This window comes from Epinephelus moara, chromosome 12 (assembly GCF_006386435.1).
Source record: "Epinephelus moara isolate mb chromosome 12, YSFRI_EMoa_1.0, whole genome shotgun sequence".
Lineage (NCBI taxonomy): Eukaryota > Metazoa > Chordata > Actinopteri > Perciformes > Serranidae > Epinephelus > Epinephelus moara.
Genome location: NC_065517.1, coordinates 7,343,321 through 7,367,969, shown reverse-complemented (window position 1 = coordinate 7,367,969; position 24,649 = coordinate 7,343,321). Strand labels below are relative to the sequence as shown.

The 24,649-nt window shown below is 40.3% G+C and overlaps 1 protein-coding gene across 1 annotated transcript in view; it reads right to left on the bottom strand.

The window, feature by feature from the left end:
• Positions 1-209: 209 nt before the first annotated feature.
• ube2j1 (ubiquitin-conjugating enzyme E2, J1) overlaps positions 210-24,649 on the bottom strand; it is a 76,792-nt gene continuing 52,352 nt past the window's right edge. Inside the window, exons 6-8 of the mRNA XM_050058516.1 lie at positions 21,117-21,246; positions 18,557-18,685; positions 210-6,483 (exon numbers count right to left, since the gene is read on the bottom strand). Of these exons, the coding sequence (XP_049914473.1) occupies positions 6,190-6,483; positions 18,557-18,685; positions 21,117-21,246 (553 nt within the window). The 3' untranslated portion in view covers positions 210-6,189. The remainder of the gene's footprint in view (positions 6,484-18,556; positions 18,686-21,116; positions 21,247-24,649) is intronic.

Here is a 24,649-nt window from a genome sequence, read left to right as displayed (position 1 = left end):
TGAATAAGTGGTTGTGATTATTCACAGCTGCGTATAATAGAAAATGCGAGATGACAAGGGTAGCAAAATGTCTTCACCACACATTAGGACCTGGAAATTACCTGATCCACCATCAGGAGTATTTAAAGCTAACAGCAATGCTACATATTCCCTGTGGGATGTGTACGTGTGAGAAAGACATTATAAAACCTGACACATGGCAAACACAGTTTTTTTCATTCAAGCGGTTTATTTTTCTGTTTATATCCCAGTATACCAGCCTTGGGCACAATAACTGAAGAGGCAGCTATAGCGAGATTCTGAGAATATGGCTATTCTTAGAGAATCCCTGCTGCCTTCAAGTAATACCTGGACACATGCAGGTAGAAGATGTTGCTCAAAACAAAGAGAAAAAACTACTGTCACAGAATCGTTCCCCTCAACAGGTAGACTGCTACAACATCTGTGCTATTTGTATGCTGCCAAGTTGTTGTACATGTCAAAAAGCCATCAGCTACAATGTGCAAAGAATTAATTAAAATTGCTTCCCAGTTCCTGCGAGTCTCATCAGAGTGTTAAACCCCTACTCAAAGAGGGTAAACGCTAGACAGTGTTTGGGTCTATTTATGCAAGCTGGGGGGGAAAAAATCACTGTTTGCATACAGCTTTAGAGAATGCAAGCCAAACAAGAGATTAATGCACAGGGACGTGGTGTGAATATCATGAAACAGAAGGGGAGGCAGAGAGAGAGGCAGTGAGGGAGGAAAGATACAAATGAATGGGATTAGAGTGACCACAGAAAGATGACTCCCTGATTCAAATGAAATAGAGAAAATCTGTTTTAGGTGGGAAAGCAGAATCAGATTAAGAATCCGATGAATCATACTTGTGTTGAAAGAAACTAGACAGTTGGCTGAACCTGTAGGTGTTTTCTGAAGACCCGTGTCATGTTTACTGGTGCAAATAATCCCTAAAATTATCTCACCAGTAAACATTGCAGTGGTGAGAACAGTTCAAAGCTCTCTGCCCTCATGCTGTGCTTCAGTAAACATGTTGTATTTAGCTGACCTCGGACCAGTTAACTCATTCCTTCACAGGACTGCTGGGAATTATTACACAGTTGGCTACATTTTAAAGGCGGCACAGCAACCAGCGCAAGCAGTGCTCCAAAAGTTTGGCATTTTTTCTGACCTTGAGATTCTTTTTTGCTTTTGGTACGGTGCCAAACGCAGGTGGCAATTTCATTCAAATGAGGGAGCACAAAGCAGGTAGTTGGTATTTTGATGGAAAATTAGTGTTGGGAGTTGCACTGAGAATACAGTAGATTTCTCAGCACCATGCCTGTGTCTAGAGCAAAGACACTATGCTGGCAGGTGCACCCGTTTCAGATGTTATCTGCCCATTGTATGGCTATTATCTGTGGTTTTTAGCCTCATAGATATGGGTTTGAAGGAGCCTGCCACACCTGCTATTAGGTTCAGAGGCCATTATCAGCCCATTAAATGGCCGTTTGCATATCCAACACAGTGGAACGTTGCAGTTTTATAAGGTTTCACTTTCCTTACGGTTCGGCTCAAAAACGTTGTGGTTAGGTTTAAAGATATGGTAGCCTACATCAGTTAAAACAACCATCTCTGATTAAAATAAGTCAGCGCTGTCTTTTGGTTTCACATGGGACACAAACCCTGCTCTCTTGGTTAAAAGTCCTGTGTTTGTTTGTGTGGTAGGCCCCTTCTAACCCATATCTGTGATGCCTACATCCACTGATAACAGCCATTTGATGCCGCGACAACAGCTGGCACTTTGGTTATTTTGTCAACAAAAGCAAACTAAATATGGCAAATTTCAAGCAATTATGAAACAAGTTCTAAACTTGTAAATACACATTTTTAAATAAATACTTAAACCAATGGCTGTAAATTAAGATAGACAACATGTTTCCACTTTCACCGACTGTACAAAAATGAAGCCAAAATATCCCAAATATAGCTATTGCTATCTTGCGCTGGTGACGTCATTGGACGCCAGAGTCTGTGCAGTGGCAGTCTCCAGGGTTTTAAATTCATGCCCAACCACCTGTCCGACCAGTCACGAAGAGCACCACTGATAGCAAGCACATCGACTGACACACACACATCTGTCAATTATGACATCAAAGCCTCTTTTTATAACATCAACTAACTAATTAAAACCAAACTTAGTTGGAAAAACAAACACTTGAACATACATTAACCATCAAAAACCATCTTTCGGAGAAATTTATTTGACTTGTACACTGACTTTTTTCATTCAGCTCACGTCCCATCTGCTAATATGGAGGGGACGGGGTTTACAACCTACACTGCAGCAAGCCACCAGGGAGCAATCAGGATGTTTTGGCTTCAATTTTGGGGAGCTGTAATGTCATCCATCTTTAATATACAATCTATGTCTCCAAACAATATATGCATTTCAATTACCTTTAAAATTAATGTTTAGTGTGATTATAGCAGGTGTTACAACACATTCTGTGACCACCTTAAAAGCATACTGATTTAGTATTTGAGACTCACAATTAAAACACAAACGGGGTTTTAATTGATGCAGCAGAATCATTGTCTTTTTTATTCCAGACATTGTTCATCCTCGACAACACCTGATGCCTACACTACCCACGATGTAACTCAACTTCCAAAGGTTTCACTCGTGCGCCTAATGTAGCACACAGGGATGTACCTGAATCCTAATGTGTTATTTGGGAAAGCACAAGTAATGCCATGGAAACAGATACTAATTTTACTCCAAGTTGCTCATTATTATTTGAGGCAAAAATAAAAAACATAATTGACATGTTTTTTTTTCTTCAAATCGATTCATATCATTGTGGATGGCCACAGGTTGAAAATGCCTGTTCAGTTTGCAACACAGGTCTTTGATTTCACTAACTGGAGCCTCTGGCCTGCAGCAGAGGTTTGAGCAGCGGGCTACAAAGGTCTGGTGAGATCACATCTTTTAAACTCCACACCCCCAGATTCTTTTCATTTTCAAACTTGTTGTCTTCATCCCCGACTGAAGCTGACTCATGCGACTTCACACAGCTCCCTCTGGAGACACAAAAGACTTTATACATTTTTTATATATGCAGTAGTACTGAAAACAGACGTGATGTGTAGGTGGAATTCCCCCTTCATTGTATGACTGCAGGAAGTGCTGTTGTAAGGATGCTGTCGCACTTTAAAAGTAGCTTTTACCATTAAATTATGTTAAAGTTATTCAGGGTCTAAAGGGGTCACAAGAATGCTATATCCAAGTACCTGACAATATTTGATGCAGGTACAGTAGACTCACATTTCCTCATGACGAATGTCAGAAACAGTGACCTTTTTATTGTTGTGCTTCTAACGACCTTTGGCAGTTCAGCTGGTCAGTTTATATAAAAAGGTGAGAGAGAGGCCAAGTGCCTGACAATATTTGGATGAAGATTTTTATTCCTTGCTACAGTGGAGTCACATTTTCTGATGGTCTGTGTCAGAAATTGTGACTTCCAGGCATGTTCCAGACTTCTCACTTGTAGAAAGTGTGATAACATCCCTGCAGTCACACATTACAATGGTCACAGAACACGGAGTAACAGTCTGCGCTGATCTTTAAATGAATACCAGTGATTCTTAGAGCATCTGTGGCCCACAGCTGCTTTATACTGTATGGAAAGCTTCTCCTTTAGTTCACTAAATCCCTGCAGCCGCCTGAAAGCAGGACATATATGCTGATAATTCTGATTTGAATGGTGCTGCCACACACACCTCTACACACATCAGACGGGTCACTTATAACTCAACATCCAGATAGCAGATTACCAGGACGAATCAATCCTCCCCCACATCACTGGCTCCATTCCAACTATTTTAAAAACAGCGGCATTTCATGTTTTATTCTTAAAATGCACAATGTTAGGGTTTCATATTTACTACAATATGATCCATTTACAATGTGAGATACAGGAGATTTAAGACTCAAATACCAACCCAACCCATTCTCACTCTCAACACGTAAAATACTGATGCTTGGCCAGTTGCTCTTAGTGTAGCATACCAAGACACCCAGGCACCCTTTAGCATCTTTATAAGACACACTGGATCTTGTCATTATTTGACGCTCTGAACAATGGCTGTAGTGTACAGAGCAAGAAAGTCAGGATGGTGGATAGGTCAATCAAACACAGGACTGTCACCTTGGAGACCACTGTTCGTGTCCCGCGTAAAATGTCACGTGACATGTCATGTGACATCTGACGTTGCATTTGTAAGAAATTTAGGCTATTTATTTTAACCCAAACTTCATCTTTTTTTTCAAAATCTAACCACTTGATTATGTTGCCTCAACCCAGGGGTACAGAACCTGCGGCTCCGGAGCCATATGCGGCTCTTTAGCCCCTCTCCAGTGGCTCTCTATGGCTTTGAAAAATAAAAAATAAAAAAATAAATAAAAAACAAACACACACACACAAAAAAAAAACCCACACACGAAAATGAATAACAGTTATTGATTTTTTTTTTTCAACATTTCAATTTTTATTCATAATTGTTGTAGGCCTAAAGAAAATTTTACATTCTACAATTGTAAAAATGTGTAGCCCATGCACTGAATTAAAAAAAAAGTTAACATTTCGTCAACTAAAATGTGCGTCACACGTCTACGGCCTAGTACCTTTTCTTCTAAATTTTGCCAAACTTCATCAGCTGTGGCTAGTCTTGAGTCTCCCTTGCCAGGCTAGAATTGGATTCCAAATCCATATAAATAAAGGTTTCAGAGGAAAATAAAGAATTTAATAGTGAGTGGACAGATTTGTTTGCTTTCACAACCAATGCTGCAATGTTAAAGTACCAAATAATCATAAATAGCCACTGCAGAGGAGCCATCTCCATATTTTTGAGTGCTCATTTCGACCTATTTTTATTGTTGATAGGGTAATTTAGACTTAAAATGCAGTGTTACCGAAGGCTCCAAGCAGATTTGATTTTAATTTAATTTTTTAATTATTTTTTTGTCAACGATGGCTCATTTGATAGTTAAGGTTGCTGACGTCTGTCTTGATCTAACAAAATGAACCTACATTGGCTGAAGTTTATTTTGCGGAAACTGACATGCTGTCCCTGAATGTCCAAAACTGATGCTATAGGGGTACGTAGAGTGTCATAGTTTGATACACAGAACCACTGACCAAGCGCTGTTATTGACGTGTTGAGAGTGAGAATGTGTTGACCAACCACACCAAAAGCAACCACAACAGCTCGTGCACTCAAAGATGCCCACACAGCAGCTGTTAGCTTGCACCATTAAAATCGAGCCCTGCATGGTGCAACTGTCTTCAGAAAATGGAAGGGTAAAGCTCATAAATAATAAGTCATTATAGCACTTATACTATATGCAGATGATTCCATTCTACCTGACCTGGGTGCTGCATACTGACTCAGTGGTGAGAAAGGCAAAGCAGAGACTGTTTCACCTCAGACGCCTGAGGGAATTGCAGGATTTGAGGAGTTTCTACTCCTGCGCCATTGAAAGCGTCCTAACAGGGAACATTACTGCTCGGTACTGAAATAGCACTGGACAAGACCGCAAGGCCCTGCAAAGAGTGGTCATTGCCCCACCCCCAATCAAACACATACTTATTACGATTCCTACTCTATGTAAAATCTTTTTAATGCACAACTGAAGGAACTGGTGGGGTTACATTTCACTGGACTTGTACCTTATATGACTACATGTGACAAATAAAACTGATGGATTGATTGATGATTAATTCATTACTTTGAGACAAAAATCCACCAAAACCTTTTTAACATATCATAATACAGTTTTAATTAAATAAAGGGAACAAGCGGCAGCCCTAGGATAGAACAATTATATGGAGGGGTACATGTGGTGTGTGTGGCTACACAACAAAGCTTCCCGTTTTTAAAAATGCATGACACTCTTGAGAGTAAAATTCACATTGATTAAAAGACACCCTGGGGGTGTTGTGGTAAGTGGAGCTCCTCCTCTGCAGGAATGAAAGTTCCCCCTCAGCGGAGACCGAGCCCTCTGCTGATGAGCAGGGAGGGCAGAAAGTCAGTATCAGCCACCGCCGCGGGTTCTGGCTCCACGTCAGCTGGCCATAGTTCTGTTAGGGTGGTAGCAGGAGGGGTTGACTTGAGGGTGAGAAAGGAGTGGGGGCAGCCAAGTGTGTGGTCACAGCTCATAGTCAAACTTGTACTCATTAGCCAGGTAGATCCTGCGGAAGATGAGCGCCGCCAGGGCCAGAGTGAGCACCACAATGAGGACCGCCGAGCCTGCGTGGCTTTCATCCAGAGGCTGGCGAGGAGCCGGGGCGAAGGCTGGCCTGCTGGCTGGATCTCTGCCGTCTCTCTGGCCCTGCTGGCTGTGCTGCTGGGCGCGACGCTGCCGGGGGCTGAGAGGGAGACCAGTGCTTGGGGTCACAGCGGGTTGGGGTCCCTCTATCCCTGTGGCTGGAGATGCCTCAGCCTGTGGTAAAAGATGGCATTGAGACAAAACAAGTCATTAGAGGTGAAACATTTACTTGATTAATCGATTATGCCAACTTCATCTGGCTTCATTTCATTCAGGTTGTGCTACAGCTCAGTCACAGCTCCATTACGGTTCTAAAGTATGGCTGACAAGGGCAATACGTTACATTTCCATTAGGAAAAACATGCTGCACCTTCAGAAACGATGTCAGCTCAAAAACACATATGAAAATCCAAAACAAATACAAGAACAGAAATGTGCTGCAAATGAAAAAATGTGTGGCAGAAAGCCAAAACCAGTACAATAACAGGAAACATGCAATTACAGAAAAAATGCAAAGTCAACTAAAAATACCACCCATCAGTTGTATGCCTCCGTGCACCATTTTCTATTACAGTTTACAACCATGTCTGTGAAAATATGGATGCTTCACACACATCTTCCTCCCGGCAGCACAGAAGATCTATACTATCAGCACAGTTTCAAGGTGGACACCCAAGATTAGTGTCACCAATTCTGTTTCTGACCAAATGTCTCCCCTTCTGTTCCTGAGATACGACACTGAGTGATGGCCAGAAAAGTGTTTTTGCAGAACAGAATGACGTCATGGTGCAGTTGACCTTTGACCTTTTGGATATAAAATGTCATAATTTTATTATATTAGATATTTGTGTGAGGTTTTGTCACAATAGCTAGAATTCTTTAGTTTTTGACAAAAACATGATTTGTGAGGTGAAACTGACCTTGACCTTTGACCTTTAACCACCAAATTCTAATCAGTTTATTCTTCATTACAAGTGGACGTTAGTGTCAAATTTGGAGAAATTCCCTCAAGGCATTCTTGAGATATTGCATTTATGAACGTCAGACGGATGCAGGGTCACACTGACCTTGACCTTTGACCACCAAAATCCCATCAGTTTTTATTGAGTGTGGACGTTCCACCTTGGCGTTTTTGCCAAATTTGAAGATTTTCCCTCACAATGTTCTTGAGATATAGTATTCACAAGAATGAGACAGACAAACTCACAGTGACCTTGACCTTTGACCAAATTCAATCAGCTCATCACAAAGTCCAAGGGGATGTGTGAGAAATCCCTTCAAGGCATTCATGAGAATATGATGGATGGACAACCTGAAAAAGCCAGTGCGGAGCCATAAAAAAACACACTATCCATAAAATAAATGCTGCATATCCAGTCAACACCAAAGAGGTTAAAAGCAGTCCCTCCAGAAAAACGCAATTATGCGATCGCATAATTCAATGCATAATCAGCCAAAGTCCGCATATTCATGCGGGGGCCACATTTTTTCAAAGACGCCGCACTTTCACCGCATAAATCGCCGATTTCCGCGTAAAATGAGCGAAATATGCGGGACTTGCATGATTTCATAACCCTCGCATTTTCGTTGCAAGAGGGGTTTTCCTTGTGAACGCTCTCTGTAATGTACAAACAACTGTTGTGTCTCTCTGAGGCTTGCTGTGCGCGTCACGTAATGAGACAGAGCGTGCACTAGGCAGAGTCGGTGTGATGTTTCTTCTCCTCCTGTGGGGAGGAGGGAATAAACCTTCCAGTGAAATAACTCTCGATCTAAAAGAGCTGGTTATGATTTTAGGCATGAATGTGGGATTCGGCCTCAGAGTAGCTGCGCTCCCGTCATCTCTGATAACGAGACAAGACGGGGAGACTGAAAGTGCACATAAATCACTCACTCTCTTGCGAAGTCAGGGCTAAGAGAAGTGCTGTCTTTAATGACAGTAGTTTGAGAGAGATCTGTGACAGAGGCTCGAAGGGAGGTTCTCCCAGAGCGCGTAACACCAGGGGTAAATCCCACTGCGGGGCCAAAGAGTGCGTGACAGGTCTCTGTCGCCTGACTCCTTTCAAAAAGCGCTTAACCAGCGGGTGCGCAAAAACGGATCTCTCTCCATAGCCTTCATGACATAATTTATATTTTATTTATTTATTTTTACATAAGTTGTAGCATATTCTAGCTACAGAACTTGTTTGACTCAGCAATGTTTTGTAAGTTTGAGCCATGTGTTTATTAAGGTCTGAAATAAAACAAGATGAGAACTTAAATATTCCCTGCACTTTCTGTGATGTAGTATGCTTGCTTATCATAGAAGTAATTAGAAATGACTACATTAAGGTAGTAGCCTAGTGAGAACAGGGTGTTGGGGGAATCACTTTTTTCCTCTTTTTCATCAAACCGCAATTTTTACAAGTTCCTGCAATTTTTGCAAGTTCCCGCAATTTCATCGCATGAAATTGCATAAATATCCCGCATATTTCATCGCATTTTTTAAGAAAACGTGCCGCATAATCAAGGATTTTTGCCCACAACAATCACAAAAAAACTCCGCATTTTTCTGGAAGGACTGTAAAAGGAGAAGTAACAGCATCATATGACGTCATATCATTGAGGAACAGCACGTGCACAGTGGTATCTGGTCAGCACCTGCTGAAAGGCTCAAAAGCTGATGCATTAACATAGAACTTGGGGATGACTGATTCGTTTTACAGAGGCTTCCGCAGTTGACCTTGAGCTGAAATATATACCACACAAAAAATAAAGATATGGGTTGAATTATGATTCTGCAGCTACTGAAAAGGTCCTTAATAAAAGACCATAAACAAATACTTTCTGTGTGAAAAACTTAGCAGGCAACATCCACTTGAGTGTACCCAAAAAGTTTTGTCAGGCTGAGGACACCCAAAAAGCATCAGAGCAGACACCTTCCCTTTATTTCAGGTGCCGTCTGCTGTAACCCTCCAACATCACAGCTCCAGCGACATCAGTGACATTGCACATGCGTCATACTCCATAGCTCCCATTGGGTCAGAGACCATGTTCCAGCCTTCAATGAATAGCCTTGATCAACACAAGCAAGTTCTCTAGGCCTCTAGGGGGAGCGCTTGATGAAACAGTTTGATTGTAGATCCGAAAGAGAGACCAGAGGAGAGTGTGTTTGTTGTTAAAGCAGAAGGAAAAGAGGAGTGAAGAGGTGACATAAAAAGGTATGTATCTTTTTCACATTTAGCCTGAGTCTTTTACAGTATTAAATAAGAGCAACCAAATTACATACCGCCCCTAGAGGCCTGGAGAATTTGTTTTCATGGTTTGTGTGTTTTTTTGACTTTCCATCATTTGTGTTTTTGCAGTTTGCTGTTAACGTATTTGTCTTGGCTTTCTGCAGCACAGGTTTTTTTTGTAGCACGTTTCTATTCTTGTATATGTATTTTCTAAGGGCTGTGCCCGACTTTGTTTTGTCAGTCGAATCAGATTTGACCGTTAATTATGAATATTTGACATTTCTTTTATATCGTTTCCATATGAAGTTTATAAGCTCAGCGGGACGTTCAGTGTGACTGCAGCATTGATGTAACATAGTACACTAGATAACAGCACTAAAGATGGATCAGAATGTGCAACAACATTTTTTGCCGACACCAGATATCAAACAAAAGCCAGAGACTGGGTCGTATTAATTATCTGTAAGCTGCATATTCAGCGTTCCAAGCAGAAGAGAGATGATAATGTTATGTCAGAGCCATACAGTGCGCCGCACCTCCTCTGTGCTGCTGCATCGTGAATGCAGCTATATACCAAAGAGTAAGGTGACAGTCAAGAGCACGCTCCGCAGCAAAATCTGGGGACCGCGCACTCATTAGCAAAAACCAAACCAAAACAAAACAATAAAACTGACTGCTTGTCTCGAAGCAAATTTGGGTGACTAAGGGGCCTCAGACTGATGATTCAAATGCCCAACTTTCAGGGGGCTGCCCAAGTACTTTCTTACGTGTGAATTGGCATAGTTTCTGAAGCTGCAGCACATTTCTCCTACTGGAAAAGTTTTGGGCTATCATAGCCTGTTTGCCCTTTGTAGCCAGTGTAGAAACATTTTAGAATGACTGGTTTCGGTTACCACTGACCGAAACCAGTCATTCATAAGGAGCATGAGCTGATGCCTTCAAGCTGAAGTTACAGGTTCCCAAACTGTAAACTGAACAGTACCACTATCCATCAAACTACTTCTAGTGTGAGACAGAGAGGGGAAGGGATGTGCAATATTTTAGTGTAGGGCATCTGTGCAATCACTCTTTGCATGGCAATCATTTTGTATTGGACTTTTGTGCAATTACTTTAGGTGGTACATCTGTGCAACACTTGGGTCTCGGGCATTGTGCAATGCTCTTGAGGTGTATGGATCTGGGAGTGATACTGTATGTTAATTGTAGTTTGATTGTACATGTGTGCCAGTGTGTTGCCTGTGCTCTCTCAAATGTCCAAGACAAAATTCTCCTAAGGGAGACAATTAAGGCTAATCTCTCTCTCTCTTACCCGTTTTCCAGCAGACACATATAGTGTATATGAAATGCATTTTCCATCATAGAGTTTATAGAGTTGTTTTACCAGACATAACACATTTGCAGCTCATTTAGATATGTGCAACAAACACTACAGGGCTGTTATTTACTTAGTTTAATCCTACCTCTTCTTTTATCTGTAGCCTATTGACTGATAGTAGCACATGTTTATATTAAGCCAATAAAATCTATAAATGCGTATTTTTTCCCCTTGGTTCCAGTCCTCTGTCTTCATTAGGCTGACATTTTCTCACCCCAAAGCAAGAGCTTTCACAAAATGATGACAGACCTGTCCACTGAGGGTTGGGAGCTGTGTAGCAGTAAGGTCAACACAACCTTTAGTTGCCTCCTGTGATCACTCATTTTAAATGTCAATCTAGCTAATCACACAGTACAGCTGCTGTCATTAATCTGTATTTATGTTGATTCTGTCAGACAATGTCATCTTCATAAAATAATGATGTGATCATCAGCACAGCCAACAGCTTGCAAATGACTGCAGGTTAAAAGCTAGTATATGAGCAACTATTTGGAAAAAAAAAAAAAAAAATCACTCATCATCAATCCATATTCCTTCTGCAGAATGAAAACAGAAGAGTTAAGAAAATGCACATGACAATATTGACATCATGAATCCAGCATTGAGATGCTCTCCTTTTAGGGCTGGGATGCTTTGTCTTTACCTCCAGGGAATTGAGAGGTTGAACGCTGAGTTCTTCTCTTGTGCCAAATCTGTGCCAACTTTCAAGGGCGCGGAGGCAGGTTGTGCCTGACGTTGCTAAGCGACCATAACCAGCACCGTATCATAGTCTGCTGACCAGAAATCCTGAGTTCAGAGCTGATGTTTTTAGTGGTGTGTGTATTCAAATATTGTCCTTTGGACAGATCATAAAGAATCAAAATTTTCTCCATATTTGCCATTGACTAATATTTAAGGATGAAAGGAAGAAATGCCTGTAGGCTGTTATGGGTTGTTCCTCTTCACATGACATGTGGTGTGTGCTGCTGCGCTCCAAAAGTGGAAATATGTTTATCTCAGGGTGCAGCTGTTGCACCCTGAAAAACAGGCAACGCTTGCTCGCCGTGAAGCCATCCTCTCACTTTTGGGCATGCCTGTCTCGTGTCTACATTTTACAACGCTGGATTTGAGGGCACAATAAATGTGGCATGTGTCCGGGCCCTGATGTTACCGCACAGTAATACTAAGTTATCCATCAGCCTGGATCAGCACATCAAAACCTAACCCCATTTTCAGCATACTTAATCTTAGAGTTAGTTAAAGATAACTTTATGATGCTCCTGGTCATTTAAAGTTTTAAAGAGATCAGTGCAGATAGGACGAGTCCTCTCTGGAGGATGGGAGGCTGTGCTGGGGATGACTAACCAATCAGCAGCGCTGATAGATTCAGCTTTTACACAGAAAATGTACATTTCACCCAATTAGAGACTGTCTGGAGGGAGCCTGCAGAGACTGTGCAGAGGCTGTACTGTTCTACTACATCCCTCTGTACTGTGAGCAGCAGCAAAGCAGTGTGGGATTCGGGTGGGCTGGACGAGTTTTAACTCTTGTCCCACCAACTTCAGCGGCAGATGGCGAGTCCTGTTTTTGACACGGCCCTCCTCAGTTCAAACTCAGAAACAGTAATCTAAGTTGACCCTCCTCTGCTCCTTCAGACTGGTTCTGTGTGTAGCAGCTGGCGCCAAAATCAATCCTCTTAGGCAACAAAGCTTGTCCATATCATCTGAACCGGTGAAAAAAAGCCACACAACCACAGGCTTCAAGCTACCATAACACTGATGTTAAGAGAAAGCACTGATATCTAACTGCTTGATTTCACTACAGTTACTCAATACGACCAATACAGCTGCTGGAGCTGCTGCAAAGTCAGCATGCACAATTATTTCCTTCCATTCATATTCAAAATAATTTGGAGCTCATGGGATGTCAGCAGGTGATGAAGCGTGCCACCAATTAAAAGGGACACTGTGAATGATCCATAATAGGCTGCATACAGACAGCACCATATAATCCTATTGATTGCACACCGTGGAGCTTCAGAACACCCACTGCTCTGTCCAATACTTTGAGCTTAAATGGACTGAAAGACAAACCACAGCATTCTGGAGACAGGTCGTGTTTTTAATTACACCAAACATCAGGAGAAGGAAAAAGCAAAGCCTAAATAATCCTTAGTATTAACTGTTGCATGCCAGCGAGTAAGATTTATAGTGTAGTGGTATATTTGTCTTTGTCCATCATGTCTTTAGTGATGTAATACATCACAAGTAAGCATCAGGCTTTCGTGTCGGTCCCACAGAGTCAATCAGCAGCTTTTTTCTACTGTTTATCTGTCACACAGGCAGAGATCTATTGTAGGGGTAGAGCACAACAACGTCTCCACAAGTGGGATCCTTGACAGACTAGAGAAAAATGGAGACATGCAAGACATGCCATATTTCCAGTATGCACACAACACTCCCTTGAAGTCAACTTTTCTGTCACGTAGCCCTTTGGAAGCCAAAAAAATGTCACGCACCGGCACAACTGACATGTACACTGACTGAATACTGAGGAAACTATAAACAATGAGCCAAACTGACATTCACCTAGAATAGCACCTCTACAAAAAACATTTTAAACAATTTTATATTCAATATTATTGTACCATATTATACTACATTATTTTGGCCCATTCTAAATCATTCAATACAATCAATAAAAGCAAACAGGTATTCTGCAGATTTATAGATAAATATTTAACTTAAATAAACGACTATAATTACAAACACAAATATTTTTACATGGATTTATTTCATTTTCTTCTAGATTCAAATTAGCTTGTATTTAGAGGAATACTTCACAGACAAATTAATAAATTTGTAAAGCTATTGCTGACCCCGTGTTATGTCAGTTTCATGAAAAACTTTATTTTTCTAGATAAAAATTCTTAATGAATTGAAGTTATAGGGGCCTGTGTTTAACAATTGCAATTATATCAAAACATCCTTTTACAAACTCTCAGACAGCTCGAGAACTATAATCTAAGTCTCAGTAATACAATCATATATTCAGTACTTCCCAAACAGACAGCCCTTTCTGACAGGGAACTGAACAGAAAGTGAAACTCATCTATGCTCTCTTCAAAGCCAGACTCCATTGACAAAAACAGTAATTTTTCCTCACTGCACATGGGAGCTTCTGGTCTACTGCTACATTGATCTGTGTTGTGTTGTGTCATTGTGTGACTTTGCTGAACTCAAAATAACCCTTTTTAAAATACCAAAGTTACACAATAGCACAAACAAATTATCTGACTGAGACATTGGCAGACCAGCAGCTCCAGTGTGCAGTGAGGTAAAATTACTGTTTTTGTCAATGGAGTCTGGCTTTGAAGAGAGCATAATTACAGCTTCTCTACTACAACGTATTTCCAAATGTAGGGATGCATATATATCTGCACACCATTAGCATCAGCAGATGTTGGCTTTAAAATGAACTATAAGACTCGGCCAACATGCTTTTTTTTTTTTTTTAAATTTGCACAATGAATGAATATTACATACATTGAAAAGCATTGTATTTCATGTCTCCATCTGCTGGTGGATCATCATGATAAGAGTATGCATGCATAATATGATGTTAATTCCACTGTCGATCTACTACTACAGACATGATCACTAAAATTAGGTGGGGAGAAAATGAATTTATTGATGTCTATATCAGCCAATCGGCAGATCGGCAAAAAATCCCATATTGTGCGTCCCTATTCCAGTGAAATGGAAAATTTGAGTAATTACAGGCTTAGAGTTTAGCATGATACAGAGCCACAGTGGACTTTTGGCTCTCCACACACCTCCCTCACCATTAGATCAGGAGAAGGACAAGGGAAAGATAGATGAATTAGACCTCCGCCACATTGTTTTGGAAATTAAAATAAAGGTTTTGCCCGCTAATATCCAAACACACATTTCTTCCCTATCTATCTCCAAATTGCTCTGCTAGCTAGCTACTGCAACTGTTGTTGTGCTACAACCCACAAACTGCAAAGTGTGGTTTTATATGACCGGTGTGATTGCTAGTCACCGAAAGTCTCACCAAGTGGATGAATTTTTGGAGATGCCCGAGCGTTTCAAACATTTGAAACTGTTTTATCTGGTCTTACAGAAAGTAAAAAGACAGGGATTTTAAAGTATAAAAATCAGTGACATATATTTGCCATATTAAAAGAAATACATGATCAAATCACACAGGGACACAGGATTAAAACCACATTTTTCCTTTCATGAAGACTTTGAGTTTCACTTTCCACTTGGATTATACTGCACAAGATGTGTGAGAGTTTGTGAACAGACGCTGGATATAGTTTTGCTGTTGTTGAACATGTAGCTCTATGACTAATTAATTGAGAACTTGTTTGTTTTTGGATTCTTTGTTCAGCATGGAGAAATGTGAGAAAAACAAAGTTTTGATACAAAGTAGCACTAAGGAAGTAATTGAAATACAAACGATCACTTTATGTGTGAAGTATTCCTTTCAGGAGGACAAGGCCAAACAAACAACAAAAAAACATTGCAGGCATCTGATTGGGACATGTGAGCCTGCTGTTTGGGGTGTGAGCACAACCTGCAGGCTCCACTGACAGGCGCTCTCCTGTCTTGTCATGTATACCACGGATGAGAGAGCCAGATCATACACATGATGTTGGGAATATGCAATACCACAGTGAATTCACTATCAGACAATGATGGACATCTGTTACTCTACTGACAATATTTTTCATTTTATTGGTCAGCTCAGATTCAGTCCTGTCAGACTGTTTAGACTCCTGAGCCACAAAGCTTGTTGTGTTACTGTGACAACCAACTGTAAAGACTTTCATGTCTTCAGCTGCAGCAAAACTGCATATTAAACAGAGTTATTAATACACTGACTTTGATATTTTTGGCTTTTTTTCTTCTGTTTTGATATATTTGAAAACATGACATGAAATGTAATAAATGTAAATGTTGCTGAGTTTTTTTTTAAATTAATGTGGGGAAATGTAATCAAGAATGCACGATAAACGGACAAGGATATGATAAATCTTCCTTCACTCCTGGCACCCACTTTAGGAACCCACTGATCTAGAATATCAGCTGCAGGGTTTTTTATCATGCGTGTTTTTCATGAGTGAGAGTGAAAGAAAAGCAACTTAAAGAGTAACTTAACCCAGGCTGGAAAGCAGCGTTTCACAGTGTGTTGCACCCAACAGTGATGTCATAACACACCTGGAGTACACTGCTACATCACTGCAGCAAGGTGAGAAGGTAAATCATTGAAATTCAGCGAGAGTAAGACTTTCTTGTTGTTCTTGAACTCCATGCTGCTGTTAAGTATACAGTATATTGGTGGCACAATGTGCCATCAGATGACAAAAACATTATCCCTTTAATATCTCAGGCTGTATTGGCTACTGTTAGCAATGCTGCCAATCAGTGAGCAGGCTGGATGTATAGCAGTATTGGATTTTTATATGGGGTTTGCATCAAAGTGACAAAACATCTTGACAGGTATTTCATTTTTTAGAAAAGCAGAATAGAAAATTCACTATATTTATTGATGTTGCAATATGAAATGACACAAGGAATTTAAGAAGGTGGTAGGTTTTTCATTTTTTGGATCTGACTACAAACCCCCTTTTTATTGTGTCTGCACTGCAAAAACACAGAACAATGGTAGTTCTTAGAATGCTGTTTTGAGGGTGTTTTTATAGCTCCTATTTCAGAATAGGCATTTTCCCAGCACTAAAAGAAACTTGAGAAGACGGGAGTGTACAGTGGTTGGTCGAACACATGAGCCAATGCTGCACCGATAAAACACAACGAATGACGAAAACACAGTCAAATGGACTAACATTAAAGTCCAGGTTTTACTGAGCATAAATGCAACAGGGGATACAGTGGGATTTTGACTCATCAAAGCAAAATGTGAGAATCTTCTATTCTAATCTTCTATATATCATTGTCTTCATTTCATTCAGGTTGTGCTACAGCTCAGTCACAGCTCCATTACGGTTCTAAAGTATGGCTGACAAGGGCAAATATGTTACATTTCCATTAGGAGAAACATGCTGCACCTTCAGAAACGATGTCAGCTCAAAAACACATATGAGAATCCAAAACAAATACAAGAACAGTAACGTGCTGCAAATGAAAAAATGTGTGGCAGAAAGCCAAAACCAGCACAATAACAGGAAACATGCAAATAGAGAAAAGATGCAAAGTCAAGTAAAAATACCACCCAGCAGTTGTATGCCTCCGTGCACCATTTTCTATTACAGTTTACATCCATGTCTGTGAAAACATGGATGCTTCACACACATCTTCCTCCTGGCAGCATGGGAGATCTATACTATCAGCACAGTTTCAAGGTGGACAGCCAAGTGTCACCAATTCAGTATCTGACCAAATGTCTCCCCTTCTGTTCCTGAGATACGACATTGAGTAATGGCCAAAATAGTGCATTTGCTGAACATTATTCTGTCACAGTGAAGTTGACCTTTGACCTTTTGGATATAAAATGTCATCACTCCATCATTACATTGAGTTAGACATTTGTGACGTTTTGTCATAATCTGTGCACAAATACCTTGAGTTCTGGCCAAAAACATGTTTTGTGAGGTCACAGTGACCTTGACCTTTGACCACAACTTTCTATTCAGTTTATTCTTCAGTCCGAGTGGAAATTTGTATCAAATTTGGAGAAATTCACTGAAGGTGTTCTGGAGATATTGCATTCATGAGAATGAGAGGGACCAAAATCTAAACAGTTGATCATTGAGTCCATATGATGTTTGTGCCAAATTTTAAGAAATTCCCTCAAGGCGTTCTTGAGAATGGGACGTATAGACGAACGGACGGAGGGACAACCTGAAAACATAATGCCTTGAGCTATGGCTATCTCTGACGCGGAGGCATAAAACTTCCAGTGGGTCAGGAATCATAATCAAACAGGTCAAAATCAAGCCAACAGTTAATCCCAATTACCTAAAGCATTTTAATTGGTGGTAAAAGTGACCTTGCTGACCTCACAGTTCCCAGCAATTAACTGGGTAAATACAATGTCATCCTAACAATTAGACATGATGGACAATACTACAAACATAAGACCCAATTAGTAATGAACCAGAATTAAATATGTTTTTAGGCTCCTTTCCAGGATTCTGGAGAGTTCTTTGTTTATTTGGATCCCTATTAGTTGTCACCCTGGCAACAACTACTCTTCGTGCGGCGCAGTGACCGGCTCAATACAGCACACCATTATACTGTATGCCAGGGAGGCTTGAGACATGCTTGAGATGATTAATCCAACAGAGTGGACACACTCAACTGTCCTCAGCTGCATTATACAACATAAATGTATAATAATAATAATAATAATCATAAAGGTGACTAAGTGTTCACTGTGATGAATGCCCTATCTTTCTAGAATATGCAATATGCATTTTCATAAAATACTGACTGAAACCAGCGGTTGACTGAAGGACAGTAAAGCCATCTTAACACAGTGTGCCTTATGAAATGGTTGCCTGTTTTGTTAATCTGTAGGTTATGTCACAAAAACATGTAAAACCATGGGGACGGTGAGTTCTGTAGGTAGTTGGCTGGCTGCAGGTTGTGTGCTGTCCTGTGTAACCCCAGTGTGGCAGTATAACACCTACCTGCTCCGCCTGGGGCGCCTCAGAAGCTTCCTGGCTGGCAGACGTGGAGGTGTCTCCCTCGGTGAGCGTGGAAGGCTCGCTTTCTGCACCTCCGCTCTCACTTGCCTGTCTGGATAAACTGGACTCTGCCTGCAGTAACACACAGGGAGCAGCAGTTATCTACACTGTTCTTTGGCACATGTTATAGGGCTGGACAATGTGGACCCAAATGTACAGTATTTTATCATAATCTGTCACATCTACTTCAACAATAACTAATAAACAAATAATTATTTTGTAGCTAAAGCAGTGCATGATATTTTCTCTTGCCTGGTGGCTCACTTGTGGCTCACTCTGTCAGGGTTTGTGCTTATTAATTTTAAATTAAACACTCTGGACTGGACTGTGTGCTGATAGATTAATTTAACTGATTAGCTGTCAGTGCTATTATTGCAATCATAAATAAAAGTCAGTCATACAGTAATTGCCAAATATCAAATAACAACAGAGAAAAGGCTTGTAATAGCTTTACACTTCCTGCATATGTTTCGCATATGAAATGTGTAACAGGAGCAGGATAATGCCTTCTGAGCTGCTACAAGACTTAATTTGAAACATCTATACAGGAAGTGTCAATGTTTTACTAACAGTGGCTTAACAACAATCAAAAAACTGCTAAATAGATGTTTCTGGATAAATTAGAGGATGGCACTAGCATTAATAGTATTTATTAAGTGTTATCATCTAGTATATTCTGTATAAGTATTTTGGAATTGCCACTAAATGGACCTCAAAGTTAATTTTATCAACTGCTGTTTCCAAGAATTTACTTAAGGCTTAACTTTTAGCCAACATGGCTAGAAGTCCTCAGAGCACTCAGAAAAAAAAATGGAAATATTAACAATCACTCTGCCATGACAAGTGGGCAAACTCCATCTGCTGATGAAGACCATGTGATATGATGGAAATCCCCAGAACAGCTGGACCTTGTGGCTGATTATTTTCTTGACTGCTGTTTCCAAAGTGAAGTATGAACTTTAGGCTGAGTATTCCTGTTATTAAGAGAAACTGAGAGCAGCAGTAGAGAGTGGATACCTGACTCGAGCCCATTACTCAATGGGCTCAGGTCAGGTTTGGACAAATATTTACAAACAATGTCCAGGTTCAGTTCAGGTTCAGCCTACTGGACATGATGCTTTTGAGTTCTTTTAGTGAAAATACAGTGTTAAAAAAAAAGAAAGACAGACCTTCTGTCTGTATTGGGCTACTTCGTGTTCAGTGGTGGGATTTGTTGTGACAACGCATGAACTCAACACATTTTTCCTATTTCAGGCAGTAAATATTCAGTGCTTAGGCCTAATTAACTGTGCCAGGCTTGGGCAGGTTCAGGAAAGGAAAAAAAAAGAACGTCTGTCGTAGCTGAGTCCGGCTCGGTCACTACTCTCTGCCACTTGGGTCGGGTTTGAGCCTCACTCTACAGCACAGTGGTGATTATGACAGGGCTTGTTGCCATGTCACAGTACGAGCATATCAGCAAAGGGAAGGATTATTCGCTATGAGCTGCTGGAAAACTTTTAATGTGAGGAAGTGTTGAGTTTCATTAACCTGAATCTTTAGAGTGGACGAAAACACAGACTTGCCTTGGAAAACATCTAGTATATGGCTGAACCATGTACGGTCAATGTGCCTGATTGTTAGGGTTAGGGTTAATCTGCAATATTCTGTGGAGTAATATTTGTTATTTAAATATACAGAAGTAGCATGTAACATGACACACCTGCTTATGACCACTAATCTCAGACAAAAGCAACTGCAAGACCTTTTAGTGCAACCCATGCATGTACACTGCCATGGCTGTAAAAGGAAAATTACACATTAGAAGAGAATCACATTAAATACAGTAAACATGGCAACACATTCTTTCATATTCTTCAGGTTTCTACTGGTTTGTATGCTCACACTGCAGCCCTGTTTTTTGATACAGGGTAGTAGAGACGGACCAATGATACAGAAGCTCCGAAGCGTTTTTCACTCCTGTGAAGCGCACCAGTTCAACACATTGCGTCGGAGCTTGTCTCAAATGAAGCATACAACATGACTGATGACGTCCAAAGCTTCAAGCATGACTGGTGTTTCAGAAAGCGCTTTATTGGGTTTGACAGATTCAAAAGTTTTGCAGCTAAACTTTGTGATGGGCACACTGAGATAACTGGACTATTGGACTGTATCTGCCAATTTAATGATCAACACATGTGGCTGTAGTTGTTGATGTGAGAGAAATCTAAATACTGAGCAATCACAAGTCATGCTACTGACTGACAAGCTCCTAAATGAATCAAGGGAAAACTGTGCAGTTGGCACAAACACTAATAATGCATAATTCCCATCACCTGAGCTGCTAAGGGTTAATAAAAGCCTTGGACACTATCTGAGACTTAAGTATTCTTAAATAATGACACAGTATTCAAGGAATTTATCAGGAATTGCGATATGAGTAAATTAAAATGGGTAAGAGATTGAAAATGGTTTAATGTCCAGCCCTAACATCAAACGGGACTCTTGTAACCGCCAGTGTTTGTACCTTGAAGTTGATTTGCTGGGCCAGCTCTTTAGCCTTGTAGTCCTCTGCGCTGGGGTTGCTGTTTGGGGTCAGAGCCAGGAGGGCAGAGCGCATGGAGCAGCCACACGCTTCACAGCAGAAGTCCTGAGACCTGCCAGAGAACGGATTATACAAGGTCAGGTCCTCCCACTGCAAGAGTACCTCTCATTGTACAAGCCATGGTGCTTTTACTTAATCCATCCAGTAGGCACAATGGATCTGTAGTGAGTGATTATGTTTCTGGCATTATCACCATTTTTGGATAGTTGACAGAGAAGAGGGAAACTGGAAACAGGGGGGAGAGAGAGGGGTTATAGGGAGTTACAGTTATGTGGCATGCCCTGCACCCTTAAGGCAATCAAGATGCTCCAACATAAATAATTTCTGGTCATCTCAGTGTGCATAATATCAATATTCTTAATGAAATAACTACCTAATTACTTTATTATTACATTCCATTCAGTTTAATTCATTCATATGCAACTCCAATCAACCAAATGTTTGTTGGATGAGCTCTCATTCATATTACCTGTTGGTCCTTGGTCCAAACTGCCAACAGGAAGTGAAAGCTCCCAATGGGCTTCATATTAGAGGGAACTTAGACTGCACCATTTTGAGTAAAGCATATCGTGGGCTTTTGATTGTTTTAGTCTTTTTTAAATACCCATATATCATTAAAAAAGTATTTCACTGCTGGAAAGATGTCTGTCTTTTCATAAAACTGGGCTGTTTATGCAGTAGGAAGATGGAAATACTTCAGAAATTGGTGCTATATGACCAAAGAGAACAGAGGAAGACGGGCTGTGGCATTTGCTTTTGCTCAAGAGGTAAAAAAAAAAACAACAACCTACAACTACCACAATGCACTGCGCGGCACTGGAGCAATCAACACTCAACAAGAAACAAGAAACAGAGTGGCTGGTAACAAACGTTCTCCAATTAAAATCAAACAGTAAACTAAAAAACATTTCTGAAAATATTTTGAGAGAAATAAGCGACAGAGTAACCAAATTATAGTTCATATTTGATCAGCACTGCTTGGTTTTATAGACTATGTTTTTACAAAACAGGAAACAGAATGGACCCCACTTCCTGTTCACAAATTCTCATACTACAGCCAAACAGGCCACTAAAATATGTCTCTGAAGACATTTTACACAATACAGATAGTACAGTACAGAATCTTGGTTTATAGCCTATAAGTTTTATATTAGTTAGTATAGTTAGTGTCAGTTCTGCTAAGTTTTACTGTTTGATTGGAGTTTGGTCAGAGTTTGAAAGGGGGGGGGGGCTGGTCTCTCTCTCTATCTGCCTCTATACTGTTTGTGTCCGTGGTGGTGGGCATTTACAAAAAATGCGGAAATACAATCTGTAGTTTGAGTCATAAAAATCTGCTGGGTAAAGCAAAACCCGTCATCCAGCGGATTCGAGGTGATGAATGAGCAGGGAGATCTGGGCACTGGAGATGGAGGGAAGTTTAAATCAGTTTATTTACACTTGAACATGGTTTACATGGTTGAAAATCAGCAAATGCTCCCTTTAATATTTAAATGTTAGAACAATTAGGATAATGTTTTATAAATAGTTTTTCATCAAATTATCTGATTGTCTTAATTGGTTGCAGACTAACCTTGGTTTGTCTGTAGGAGGAACTTCCTGTTTAAACCCAAGGGTTGGATGCTTATAGGATGTCACAGTTACAGTTGAAGTTGGTTTAGTTAAACCACAATATTACTACTTTGAATTGTGCTGTTACGCTTCATGATGACTTGCTGAAGTGTCACAGCTGGTATGTTACAACTAATAGAATACTGACTGGAAAAGTCTGTTGACATCTATCACAGATAGTATTCAATTAATACAATTCATTTCACTTTGATTTGGCCAAAAACAAGTGATTTCCAAGCATTCTTTATTATGGGACAGTGTCAGACATAATGCAGTTCTTGAGATTGATGTTTCAATCTGCTGCATTAACGGTCACATGTAAGAACTGTGAAGTGAGCAGCTGGCATGTTAGGAATAAACTGTGGGCATTAAGAGTGCATTGATTTGTTAAATAAATATATTCATATATGAATTTACCAAGCAGCAACCTCCGGGACAGAAAAATGAAGCCAACACAGGTGTGCCAAAAACTGCAGTTCATGGGATGGCCAACTGGCTCCAGAAACCAGTCAGTCCCAGTAGACGAAGAAAACAAGAAGGCAGGATGTGATTGGTCCATTTTCATGTGGTAGTGCAGTCAAATGATGCATCAAACCCTTTTTAAGGAAATGTGCACAGAGCCTGAGGAAGAAAGCCTGGGTTGATAACCAACATGTTGATACCCGTTATCACTGACTGGAGCTTTAGGCTTTGTCATGCCAGCTAAGGCAAAGAAACTCTGAGTCTGTCAAACTTGCTTTTTATACACTCTTCTGGTACAGACCTGCTGGAGGCTTGCTTCCTACAAGCTGCCCAATAGCCACGGGCCTAGCCTAACTTTTCTTTACTTCAATAATGGAGCTCTTTGTGGGGGTTTTTAAAAGATTTTTTTTTATTTTCATTTTTGTACATAATTGTTTTCACCTCAACAAAACCAGCCTGGCCCGCTTGTAGGAGTGATGTACACTTAAAATAAGACATACAGCGGGTGAAGAATACTCTATCCTCTGTACATGACATTTTAAAGATATTAAGACTTTTTTTTTGGCTTGTGACAGTATGAGGCCATTTGATAAATAACCCGGTCCCTCCACTCTATACGTGAACAACCTGCCTCACAAATGAAAATATTACTGTGAATACAATGGCAGTGCTTCAGCAACAAAATAAATGACCTGTTAATTATGAACAGGTCCAATATTAATGTTCTGGCTCACTTGTCACACTACATAAGATTAAACTGCCAAGTTAACTGAAAAATTAACCTGCCAAGACTTTTTTTTACCAGCCAGCTTGTACAATAATTACATTTTTCACTGATATATGTCACGCTACCTGTATGCAATTATACGGTGCCTCATGGTTGTAATTCATCATGAAGTGGAATTAGGTTTGAAATTCATCCAGAGTACAGATCAAAACTGACGCAATGCATTAGCTGCAAAGCCTTATCTTAAATACATAATGTCACAGCTAGATGCTTAAAGGAAAATTCTGCTATTTTTCCATTGTCTTATTCTCATGAACGTGTCCTGTCATGCAACCTTTTCTCTCAACACCTCTGTTAAAGAGATGTGGGAAATGTGATTCCAGTGACAAAACATATATCGAAGTACACACAAACAAATTTAAATGCTTGTTTCTGAGTCCAACTGAATTTAAAGCCTTTGGAAACACAGCTTGAAATAGTAAAAATGCATATATTATATCAAAGTCGAGTGTCTCATTAATCATCCACAAAAGTCTGAGTGAAAATAACCATTAATAACTATTAGAAAACCTGGTTTAAAAACAGCTCATTTTGCTGTTTAGACCACTTGCCAGGACAGAGTGGGCGTGGCAGATAACGCTCTAATTGACAGCTCCCT